This window comes from Microcaecilia unicolor, chromosome 7 (genome assembly GCF_901765095.1).
Source record: "Microcaecilia unicolor chromosome 7, aMicUni1.1, whole genome shotgun sequence".
Classification (NCBI taxonomy): Eukaryota; Metazoa; Chordata; class Amphibia; order Gymnophiona; family Siphonopidae; genus Microcaecilia; species Microcaecilia unicolor.
Genome location: NC_044037.1, coordinates 218930504 through 218944023, shown reverse-complemented (window position 1 = coordinate 218944023; position 13520 = coordinate 218930504). Strand labels below are relative to the sequence as shown.

At 40.5% G+C, this 13520-nt stretch overlaps 1 protein-coding gene across 2 annotated transcripts in view; it reads right to left on the bottom strand.

Moving 5' to 3' along the window:
- Window positions 1–2916: 2916 nt before the first annotated feature.
- The window catches only part of LOC115474235 (cytochrome c, somatic), a 32630-nt gene continuing 22026 nt past the window's right edge, over window positions 2917–13520 (bottom strand). For both annotated transcript variants that reach the window (XM_030209617.1, XM_030209616.1), the window contains exon 3: window positions 2917–3181. In XM_030209617.1, coding sequence (XP_030065477.1) covers window positions 3033–3181 — 149 coding nt within the window. In that variant the 3' untranslated portion in view covers window positions 2917–3032. The remainder of the gene's footprint in view (window positions 3182–13520) is intronic.

Below are 13520 nucleotides of genomic sequence, written 5' to 3'. Positions count from 1 at the left end.
TGGGGAGCGTGCCAGGTGCCCTTGACCTGGATTGGCCACTGTCGGTGACAGGATGCTGGGCTAGATGGACCTTTGGTCTTTCCCAGTATGGCACTACTTATGTACTTATGTACTTATGTACTTATGATTAGCACTAATTATAGCCCTGATTCTAACATTAATCCTACTTAAGAATAGGCAGTGCTACAATTATTATATGGAGCTCTAAAACACCAACTACTACTATAAAACAGAAGTGGGACTGCTACAAAGTTCTACACAGAAGCTACATGTTAAACAGAATACCACATCCTGGTCACACACAAAACACAAGCAAATCCTCACCAAATACAAAACAAGGGATCACAAGTTAGAAATACGAAGACAAAAACTGAACTGGAAACCCCAAGAAATAAAACTAGACAGGTACAACCTGGGAGAAATTAAAACAAATGCATTTCCCCCTTTTCTGAACAAAATACACATACATTGGCAATCCACATTTCCCAAAGCTAACATATTCCAGTTAATAAATTCAAAATAAAACTTTTCTACGTCTGTTGTCTGGGCATTTTATTTTCCAAGCATGTTGGTCCCAGTTTCTCTTTTCTGTTTGTCTTCTAATCTTTTCCCAGTGGGTGCTGTCCATTTATCCTATGTTCTTCCATTCTTCACTATATCTATCCCTGACATATTTCCTCTATCTGCCCACTCAATTTTTTGTTTAATTTAAATGAGGTTTTATTGAGAACAATGAGTTACAGAACAATCTTAAGTGGTATACATAAAGCCAGAAAACCCTGGGATGTTTGTAACGTACTACAAGAAAAAGCAATCAAGCAGAGAACCTCATATATTATTGTTTTTTAAACCCTCAGAATTTCCCCCATTAATAGCCCCCAGTAACCTACCCCCAACCCTCCCCTCTCAAACCCAACCTCTCTCACCACCCCCATGAGTACAAAATTGTCACATTAAGTAAGATAGTTGAACGTTCACTAGGGAACATTAGACTTTCCTCTACTGGGTCATGCAGTTATCCTGTTTAGCCGTAAGTTTTCCAAATATGCATAGAGGGCGGTTCTACCTGTTTCCAACAGGTTGCCAATGTCAATTTTGCTGTGTTCAGCAGATATCGTATCTCTTGGGTGCGTTTCAGTCTTGGTATAGCTCTATTAATAAAAACATTCCTAGGTTGCAGAGCAGCCAGTGACCTGTACAATGACAAATCTGCTACTGAACACTCTTCCAGAAAGCTGTAACATTAAACAGGACCACCACACTTGACCAGGGATACTCTGGTTCCCACAGACCTCACTGGACTGTTGGAGACTCTGTGGCCATAAATGTTGAATCCTGTCAGGCGTCAGATTCTGCTCAATCAAAATGTTAGCTTCTCAGTCTTCAATTCTCCACCTATATTTCACTTACTTATCAACTTTCCATCACCAACTCTCACCCCCTAGCTCTCCTGTCTCACTCTGGCTTCTTATTTCCTTCACACTCCCCAATGCTACACTTCTGTACTCACTATCCTCTTCTCACTCATCTTCTTGACAACCCCCATTGTCTCTCACAGGTTTCACCATACCCAGTATCTCCCCTCCCTTCTTACATCACTGTGGCCCAGCTTCTTCGTTTCTACATCCACACTTATAGCTCAGCATCTCTCTCCCCTTTTTGGGTGGGGAGGAAGGGGGAGGGGAGAACCATACCACTGCTCTGCACAACAGACACATCAGTTGAGAACCACTACCTTAAGCCAGCAGGTTGAACTTCAATGAAGATGTCACAGATAATGTTGTCATACTAACATATGACAATTCAACCAAAAGATATGGTGCACTGCTTTGTCAGACCAAATAGTGAACATCTGTGCCTGCATGCCGCCTTTAAAAGGGCAATGATATGGAACTATTTGATCGTTTTCATCTGCTGGTCGACAGGCATAACACCCACATACTCTGGACTGATCTAGTAGGACTAGAGGAAAGAAAATTAGCAGGTAAGAATTTTTCCTTCTGAGAGACTCAATATTTTATGTGCATTAAGTATTACACAGCTTAATTTTATGCATGTGATCTACCATATGTGTTCAAAGAAATCCGCGATCAAGCGGAAAAACTCGAACTCCCCACGGGGAAACATAAATACAGGTAAAAGTGGGATGTTTGACCACGGAAATACAAATCCTGGAGACAAATATCTTAAAAGCTTCTTTATTGATGAAAAGACTCGACACAACTGTTGTGTTTCGGCCCACAGGCCTGTATCAGGAGACTGCCTGAAAGGCGTGACGTATTCAAAACTTAAATGCCTGAAACGCAGTGGGGTCCGTATCACGAACCTGGCGCTATGTGATTGGCTATATGCAGAAGTGGTCTTGAAAAAGACCTTTCATGGTGAACTGGCTCGTAGCAGGTCACTAAGAGTGTAGCATAAAAGCTTTTCACGTTTTATGCTACACTCTTAGTGACCTGCTACGAGCCAGTTCACCACGAAAGGTCTTTTTCAAGACCACTTCTGCATATAGCCAATCACATAGCGCTAGGTTCGTGATACGGACCCCACTGCGTTTCAGGCATTTAAGTTTTGAATACGTTACGCCTTTCAGGCAGACTCCTGATGCAGGCCTGTGGGCCGAAACACAACAGTTGTGTCGAGTCTTTTCATCAATAAAGAAGCTTTTAAGATATTTGTCTCCAGGATTTGTATTTCTGTGGTCAAATATCCCACTTTTACCTGTATTTGTGATCTACCGTAGACAAGTGTTGTGACACTGCAAAATATATGCTCCTGCAAATAAAATAGATAAAGGGAGTATGCTAATAAAAATGCCAACCTACAATTTGTAAAACAAACTACTTGTAAAATATTCAGAACACTTTCAACTCTCAGGACCATAATTCTGAAAACTTTGTCTTTATTCTGCCGAGACACAAACTGGCTGTACATTAATATGTGAATCCACGAAACAAGAGCATTTCAATTTTGAAATTCTTCCTTACACAAAGCATGCCTCATATTGTACATTACAGTTATTAGGAAGCATTTCAAGAAGATGTTGCTTTTTTCAAATATGCAATCAGATCTGCTCGTTCCTCTTTCTTTTTAATACCCGCGAAAATCATTTTAGTTCCAGGAATATACTTCTTAGGATTCTCTAAGTACTCCATTAGTGTACGTTCTCCCCAGACAATACCTGAAAACAAAGAAAAATAAAAATATTCTTCATATTTTACAACATATCACTTGATCACCTTCAATCCATAGCAATTGAAGATAACACTACTGTACCAGACAACTTTCAAAAATTTTAATTCTGCAGGTAGTGTTAACTCATCTATTTTACCTGAGTATGCTCTGTTAAAAAGTACCAGTTTACTTTTAGTTTTTACCTGTTCTTGTGTGGGTGGCTGACAGAGGTTTAAAAAAATGCATGTATACTTTTGAAGTATTTTGTATATGTGCTCTTTTTCTCCCCTAATTTAAATGAGCCTAAAGACCACCCTTTTAAAAAGAAACTAAACCACCTGTTTACAAAGCCACGTGGCATTGCCAACACAACTCATTCAAAGAGAATGGGCTATGTCGGCATTAGCTCACTGGCAACCGCTAACACAGCTTTGTAAAGGGGGGGGGGGGGGGAATCAGGAGATTTACTAATAACACTGTATAAACTGATCTTAATCTATTATATAAGTGCTGCCATACTAGGACAGACTGAAGGTCCATCAAGTCCAGTATCCTGTTTCCAACAGTGACCAATCTAGGTCACAAGTGCCTGGCAAGATCCTAGAACAGTAAATACAGATTTATACTGGTTATCCTAGAAATAAGCAGTGGATTTTCCCAAGTCCATTTTAGTAATGGTTTATGGACTTTTAAGAAATTATCCAAACCTTTTCTAAACCCTGCTAAGTACTTTTATAGAGTGCAATATTCCAGAAAATAAGCTTAACATCACATTGGCAGAAATCATTCTAAAATTTAAAAAATTTATAATGGAAAATTATTTTCAAGATTATTCATTTTTGATTTAAAATTATCTTTCACGGGAGTCAAGATGGCGGCCTGACTGCTGTGACTCGTTTGGAGGAAGTTTGTGGAGCTCTGTTTTTCTTGTCTAAACTACTTTTTTCTGACTCAATGCCACACACTAAGAGAAAAGGGACGGTAAAGGGTCAAATGCCACTGACCAGAACTTCGTCCCCGATCCAACAAACTCTCCATCGATACACAAGTCTTCCAACAGAAGCCGGTTTGTTGAGCCCTGCTGTTAGAGCCGACGGAGGAGCGTCGGCACTACTGGGGATTGAAACATCTCTATGTCCTCCGGATCTTAATCCACCACCATGTCCTGTGGGGAACCTGAGGGGTTTAGAGGAAGGCCTAGTCGAATCGGAAGTCGGTATCGTCGAAGCCTTGAGCGGCACTACTCTACCCCAGGCCGCAGATGAAGTGATCGTGGAGCATAAAATTCCCTTGGTGCCAACTTTAGAAACTATTTGGGGAGCGATACAAGAATTATCCACAATGGTTACAAAAACTGCCTGAGACACATCTCTTCTCGTAAGTAAAGTTGAAGCTTTAACTTTATCTATTAATAATGTAAAACAAGAATCACTTAACCAAATTTCTCAATTGCAATCTGAGGTTTTAAATATAAGAACTACTACTGAACGTTTGGTTAAGGATAAACTTTTGACATCATGTAAAATAGAACAAATAGAAAATTTTAATCAACGGTTAAATTTGAGACTTCTGAATTTTCCGATGTCGGAAGGAATAAATGCGTCAGATTTCTTCAAAAAATATCTAACAGAGATTCTTCGATTTCTCTCCGAGGCTATTCCTCCATTAAACAAAGTCTATTACCTCCCTCAAATGCCTCGACCCGGAGTGGGACTTGAAATTCCAGAACGTCTGCCTTTAGAAAATGTTTCTGAATTAGGAATTCATTATATTACTGCTTTACTTGAACAATCAATATCAGAAGTCAAACTACGATGAACCTTAACTGCATCATTCATATTTGAGCAAGACTTAAATGCAGTATTAAAGCTGTATTTTAAGAATTCGACAATGATTTTCTGTGGTTCTAGAATATGGATATATCCAGATGTTACAAAGAAGGAAAAAATTTCCAGCTTTCAGAGAAGAGACTAAGAGGGGCAAAATGGAAAGATCGTCCAAGTACGAATTAGGGCGTTCTTACGAAAACGTCCAAAAATAGACCTGTATAATGGAAAAATAGTGTGGGCGTTTTTCAATAATCGATTATCCCTGTAAGAAAACAATCAAATGACGAGCGCATAAGCGTGACTAAATTGGGCGCCCTAACACGGTCGATTATTGCAGGTGCAAACGACCAAATCACGTGGTGTGTAAAATAATGTACATAGGTGTATCGCAAGTACAGTACATGTTGTTCAGGCCATCCAGGTACGGAAATATATGAGGAACGCATATATGTGTCAACTACAGACATATCATGCTGCTCCACCCATACTTTCATCATATGTGCCCATCTGAATGTGCGGATCTGCATGCACTGTACACCTACTGAACATGCAGTAAATGCATATTGTGTATATGTGAAAAGGGTCGGGTGGGGTGCGTCATACTCATCCATAGAAGCCACGTTTCACACTCCTGCAGGCATGTGCACGTCAAAGACGTCTATGCTTACGAGGGCGTCCACGTGCTGATAGGGGCCATATATGGAATGGTCATCCATATATGGAGCTGTGCGTGAAACGACGTCCCTCACGCAAGGTCGTCTATATAAGGCACTTCTTTTCCAACACGTGGAAAAATGGCACAACGAAGAGAACCCAACTTCGGACAGGAGGAGAGCCTGATGCTGGTGCGGCTGTGCGTAAGGCACCGGCACAGGCTCTTCATCCAGCACCATCACCTGCCCCCCAGGCTGCAGGCCATGCGAGCCTGGTCCTGCATCCGGGAAAGGTTAGAGAGGTAAGGTTATGGCCCAACCCCCCTCCCCTCCTGTACCTACACATATAACAGCTCCGTCATCAATGTTACCAGCAGTAACTGGAGTGTCCATGCAAGGATCATGAGTAATATAGGAACATGCACAATCACTAATAATTTGTATGTTATTGAAACGACCACCATTCCCACATCCCTACAAGAATGTATTTCGTTAGGTTAGGTATGTGACATTTGCTATTAGTGTTACGTGACAATTTCGTTAGTTATGTGAAGGCCACATTTTCCAACCCCTCTTTGGAGCCTCCGAATAGTGGAAGCATGAGACCAATGAAACCTATACCATACTTTATAACATGGTCATGATAACACATATAAAGTAGTTTAACAAGCATACATTATAATGTATACAAACGGTACTGTCTGGCCTCATGGCCACCTCTCTGGCATCATCTGCATAGGAACCAACTCGGTGGCTGCTTCACCACCCCACCCCCAATATCAAATATGTATGGAGGGAGGGGTCATCTCCACTGGGGGTTCCACCCCCCAAAATGGAAAAAAGGTGGCTCCTATGATTCACTACCAATGGAGGTGCCCCCCCCCCCCCCCCAACACTGTAGACCCTCTCTCTCTGGTATGTGAATAGCAAATGAATGTGTGCAGAGGACAAAAAGGACCAACACCCCTGACCCCTGCTCTCCAAACTTATATCTTACAGACGCTTTGGAGTCCACCGGGACCTCGAGTCCCTCCGGAGGCGGTTCCTAGCTGTTATCACACCCTTTTAATTTACAATTTGTTTTGGGACAATGTTATACTTTCAATTAATAATGCTTAAGGTTTGTCATTTATTTTCCTTTTTGACATTTGCTTTTGGTCCCTTCTAGCTTGTGTAATCGGTTCTGAATTCACTTTTATATTAATATTTCCTGTTGTTGACGATGCCAGGCGATGTTTCTTTCTCCCAAGCGGTGTATAAATTCATATATAATTGCAGAGGTTTTCCTGAATTTGTAGTTTGAAATGGGTCTTTATTGTGACATAATTAGGAAACATACCTTTACAGTTTGCTGTTTAGACGCTATATAGATTATATCCTGCTCCCGTTATAAGCTAGGGGCTATGCTGTCCCCGGCCTTCAGCTTCTATTGCTTGCACGATCTATTTTACTGTTTGTATTATACTGCACTAGATATGAGGAGATCTTATTCACTCTCTAGATAAGATTCTCATATGCTTTGCATTTCCAATACTCATATAGTTCTGGTTTCTTGTGCTCTGTTTTAATGGCGTACTCGTTTAAAAGAAATCTAAGTTACAGCCCCAGCACCGTACTATCGTGTTAGTTAATGGTTTGACTTTAAATAATACCACAAGCCTGATTTTCTTCAGGAAACATGGGTTTTTGGATCCCGGTTTTGAAGAGTATTATAGATTGTCAGAATTATAAATTGTCCTCATATTTTAGTCTCATTTGAATAACCGGTGAGCCTGACTATATTATAACGTTATCTACAGGAAATATTGCACTTCCTCGCTTGCATTGTGGTTTTCGTCCTCCGAGTGCATACAACTTGGACTGGCTTATTTTAAACACTTGCAGTAATGAGTTATGTTATAATTTTTCTTAATGAATATTTCCACGTCCTGAGAATGGCAATCACTTTTAAATGATATGGTTCCATAAAGAATTAAATTGTGTAAGTCTTTATAACAAGTTTTCTGTTTTTACTCGACAGCATTGTGAACTCGGATCCAACACAGAAAGTTACTTGAAATTACAATGGTTTATTGTTACATTAAGAGATAGATAACCCCTTATATAACTTATATGATAGTGGAAGTATTCTGTACTATATAGAAACATTTCTTCGCTTTTACCTTAATAGATATGTATATAAAATGAGTTTTACCTTTCCGGTTGAGAAGATGATGGCTGTGTGCCATGAGAATACAGCATTGCTTCACTTCTTCAGTTATTTCCTGTTGGTTCTTTATAACCCACCTTCTCTTTCCTTTTAATACTGCAGCTGTCCTGCTTGTCATCATTTAGACGTATCATTTCAGTCACTGATTAGTATGTATGTTTCATGCCGTATCATTAGAAGTTCTTGGTGTAAAAATCACATGTTTGAATTTGTTTTTTTCCCTTTCACCTGTTTAGGCACAAAAGCTTCCTGCCATCGCATTCGGGTTTATTTTATGTACTATGTTCCTTTTCTGAGTGTATGGGTATTAATTTGTCATATTTATGGGTATTCACTTGTCATATTTGCACCACGATTCTGGTGTCCTGTTTCACAATTTATTATAATATATGCTTCTCTTATATTTTCCTGTTTAGATGCTACTTCCAACCTATCCGGTACCCGCCCCAAATGCATTTAATATGTATTTTCCTTTATTTCATTTATTCTAGGGGTATAGCTCTGGACTACACATGTTACAATGTCTTTCTTGCCTTTTGTTGAAATCGGTGTTTCAGTTATCCCCACAGTCTGTTTCCTTTCTTTTTTTTAATATATACTCTATATGTTTATTTTGTTTGTTTATTGCTCATTCCTTTACTCCCCGGTACTAGGGAGAATATAAAGCTGCTTGATTAATGGTCCGCAATGCCTGTCCATCAATCTCTAAGTCCCACCCACTTCCCCATTTTCTGCATGTCAGATATTTTTCAGACTTTTATGCTTGTGCTCAAGTTTTGTGTTTTAATTTTATGGTCATAGCTACACAACTTTTTTATTTCTCCACTTTATCTTTACATATAAAATACTTTCCTGTTGTACTACAGGTATAACTGTATGGATGAATTTATTTTCATTATTTGCCCCGGCCTTGCTCAATTTTTTGTGTCCTCTTTAATGCTCTTGAGTTTCCTTCTCGTGGTTTGTTGAGTGGAAAACATATTGTCTAGCGAATGATGAACGTGAAATTTTTCACATTTTTTGTTCTGACTAATGTGTTCCAACTAATGACTTTTTTATGGTAGTACCTTCCCCGAAGAGCTTACATGTGTTTTATTTCTTTTTTTATTATTATCCTTTCTTGCTACCTCTGAAGTAGGTTTCAGGGGTTCTTCCTAGGGATATGTCATACTTTTGTTCTTTCTTTTCCCTCCTTTTTATTTATTATTTTCTACTAGTGTCACGCTATAACCATTGGGTTTGATATCGATGCCTGGGGCTTACACCCATTGGAGGTGATCCTTCAATGGATGACGGTATCTCAATTTGTAGGAGCAGACTTCCATTCCATTTTCGGAGTGGCCTGCGGATTCGGTATTATTGCCCACATAGGAGTTGCTGGTATACATGATCGCCGTGGCAATAAAGAGACGTCTAAGACATTGGTTGAAATTGTGTACAGGTTGACTCGGGCATTCAATATTCTTGGAGGGTTAGTTTTATACGAGAAGTTTTCCTAACTTTTCAACGTTCTAGAATGGTTAGTCATATACGAGATGTTTCCTAACCACAAAATTTTGAGTGGGTTGTTGTACACGAGAAGTTCTCAAACTACAGGTCCTTTGGGGTGATTAGTCGTACATGAGAAGTTCAATCGTACACGAGAAGTTCAATAATCAGCGGAAACCCATTGGACCGCTGCTCTTCGACTCAGAAAACCTTATTCGCGGGTTTTTTGAGTTCTTTTTGGGAGTGTTTGCAATGTCCCTTTTTAGGGGCTCTATCATGGGCTGGAGCTCATGGCCAAGTAACCTGGATAGCTCTTGGCAGGCAGGGAAACCGGGTTTCTTTATGCTTTTAGAAGCACACTCTGGGGAGTGGTTTTCATTAATTAGGGGTAGAGTAGTATAGATACATAATAGCTGACACCATTCACTTTTTGTACTTTTTTTTCTTAAACTCTCCTTTTCTCTTTGTGACTGTCATTTGTCTGTTAATTTAATCTGCGGTAAAAGCGTTGAGCTTTCCGCCAATTAGTAATTTTTATTTTGGGTCCCTATGTTGGAGTACATTAGCAGATGCGTGAGTATGAATGTGTTATGTCTCTGCCTGTTCTACTATCAGGATAATCATTGCATGTTTTTGTAACCTGTTAGCACATTATCATTTCTAGGTCTCCTTGTTATCCCTGAAGCGGCTTTTTGAACCACTGACCTTGTACCAGGTTCTAGATCTGGTCAATATATATATTATTATTAATCTAGTTCATTTTTTTTCTATAGCATGTTACAGGTCTGGAGCTTATTTGTAGACCACTTGCTTACCAGGTTCCGTCATTATATATATTGGGTGATGTATTATAGTATGTAGAAGTATCATGTCTTGTTTAATGTCTATATTTTGTTTCCATACACAGCTCCCAACATAACTTTACAATTTATTATCTGCCTTACATTACAAATTAGGTAGGCCCAGTTTTTACCATATAATATGTACACTTTATTTTTATTTCGCAGCTGGATCCTTAAAGTCTTCAGAATCGGCTGCTGCCCTTAAGGTGCCCTACAGTTCGTCCCTCATATACGTAAATATACAAACATGATGCCAGGCTCTGCTGTTCCAGGCTGGAGATTATTGCCAGGTCCTTGTTTACATTTTGTAATTTAAATTTGGGAAATTTTTACTCCAATTCCCTATACTCTATACCTTTTCTATTTCTATATCTTTATCTTGCAATAAGTTAGAACAATTGACAATTACTGGTACTGGCTGGGATTGCGGTAAACCACCCCATATTGGGACTAATATCTGCCATAAGCAGGTTAACCGTGGTTGGGGTGACAGTAACTAAAATTATAGATTTTGGAATATACACCTGTTTTAAGGTGTCCTCTAGTGAGGTGTTTGATTTTGCGTAACTGGTATATTTGGCCCCCTTGGATATACTTATAGCTGGTGTCGATCAGTTGCTTGGGTTTCACTACTGATCTAGAGGTTAGTCGGGAGGGTGCCTGTCCTAATTCCGGCAGGGTATATCCTGGATTTCTGAGTCTAGAACGCTTAGGAACGTTAACTGGGGGTGTGTATAGGTCAATGACTAGAATGTACACTATGTATAATCCCTAATCTTCAAACTTTTTTCCTTTAACACTTTTACTAATTTTAACGCTGATATTGGGTTGTGAGCAAATGTTAGTTCTCTGTCTCTCCGAATTATGGGGATTCCTTTACCATCCATTTTGTGAGTAGTTAAATCTTGTACAAGTACTTTGATGGTAGAGTGAGTTCTTATTTCTTTGGACAGACTACATAATGTCTAGACATTAAAAGATATTTGAGTTATGAAAGATATATAAGAGTTATTGGATTTATTACTGAAGATACATAAGAGTTATTGGAGTTATTACAGAAGATACATAAGATGTTTGATATAGTGTAGAAACAGTTAGATAGAGTTCAGGGACTGATGCTCTGCGAAGCTTCCACTTGCTTAGGGGCAAATTCTTGTGCTGTCCCTATGGTAGGTGACAGTGCCTAGTTAGGGGTTTAGATACAGCTAGGGTACTAACACAAACATAGTTTTAGGGACATGTAAATACTTGGATATAGCTTAGGTACTAACCCGGATTTAGTCAGAAATAGTGTAGGGAATTTAGCGAGCATGGTTAGAGTAGTTAGGGAATGACGGAACGGACATTTGAGTCCTTTAGCATAGATTTTGCACGGTGCGGTGTCCCCCGCCTTATATCTATCTGTCTACCCGGCGCAGGGTAACACAGTAGTGGGGGTGTGCCGTTAAGGTATCCCCACCGAGACGGTGGTGTGACCTTTCGGATTTCCTCCGTGGACCTGTAGTTTATTGTCACGTTAGTTGTGATAATCTATGGAGTTGGTGATTTTTAGTTGGATTCATAGTCGGATTTCTATTGGCAATTTTATATTCGGATTTCTTGTGGAGATAATAGTAACAGATAGTAGTGATATAGGTGTTGTATAAGACTAGATTTGCCAGTACAATTTGACACAACCCTGATATCGGTGTTCTACCATACCAGAGTTCTGGTACCCAATTCATTATGCTGCCTCTTGAAAGAGTGATAAATCACTTCCCAGGAGACCGCATAAATCTTATAAAGTTTTGCCACATATGGCATTCCTGGAATAAGTTTCAGCCTGGACTCTCGTGGCCCCGTAAAGGCACCTTTAAAACCAAAAACCTGCAAAGGTTATTAGACTTTATTTACACATACACACCCGATTCCACCCGTCATCTCCATTATCAGATCCTCAGTAGATGGGTATCGACTATCACAGATTATGTGATCCCAGACACTGTCGATCTGACATCGTTATTGATACCTGGTGAGGGCAATCTTAATCCGCGGCCTAGTAGACGGCCCCCTGTAAGAGCCGATTCACTCATTCCACATAAATCCAATGCTCCTAGTGCTAACAATCAGTGCCGGGACCATCGCTCTCAGCCTACTCCCAGCCACCGAGCTGAAGTACAGTGCAACCGTTGTTTCCAATTGGGACATTACGCCATGGAATGTCCATGCCGGCACCTTCCTCATAGTCAATACCGTCAACCTCCTTCAGACTCCCCATCGCTACGTGTCTCCCGGATGCAGATACGACAGCCACAGAGAGACCGCAGACGACCGAGTGACCTCCCCTCGCTAGATAACCCACATCGCCAAGACTGTAGGAATGATTACCCTGATAATCATGGCCGCCGGTCTCAACCAAAAAAAGGCCCACTCATCACTAATATACGACCCAGAGACTACCATTCAGGCCCTAGTCCTGATTGCTATGCCAATGTCCTGTGTTATCGCTGCCAGCAATATGGCCATTATGCCTTCCAGTGTTCTCAACCACCACATAGTCTGCCCAGAGCTCAGGTTCGGGCAATGTGGCTATTACGTAGGTACCACATACACAGTGTTTGCTGTCTGATGGACACATATCCTTACCCACAATCCACATTGGTGGGGGGGGGGGGCCAAGAAGGACCTACAAACAGCTGGCTCATATTTTCACATTGAATACATCAGCTATGGTATATAATGCTGAGGAGCAAAAGGGAAACAATGGGAAACCCAATAGATGGATGGTTACTTCATCACAGTTGCAATGTAATACTTGTGTTAGGGAAGGGCACAAATAAAAATGGTGCTCATTATTTGCAGGTGTGATCACACTTTCTCCAGTAGTTGATCAAGGTGTGTTACATTCAAGTATTCTGGGTTTGTGTCAAACTTTGTCCCTGAAGTGACTTGCCTTAGGTGGGATTTGAACCAGCAACCTTATGATTATAAGGCTGGTGCTCTAACCACTAGACCACAGCAGCCACCAGGCTTTAGCCACCACCAGTTACTTTGGGTTGGTACCTGTACACACCCCCCTCTCCCTCACCACCACGTCATAGGCCTCAGTGGGACTACCTGTAGCCACCTCGATCATTTTGTCCAGGCTACCGATTAAAAACAATGTAATGTGCATGTTCCCTACCCTACTACCTATGGAGCAATTTAGTAAGGTGTTCCATAATGTGCTATACACATCCATTGCATTAATCATTCTCCCCTCCCCCGCCTATGGACCTTGAGAATGGGTGGCCACTTCATAAATGGGGACTGGGGTACACCACATAAACAAGGAAGATGGAAGCTA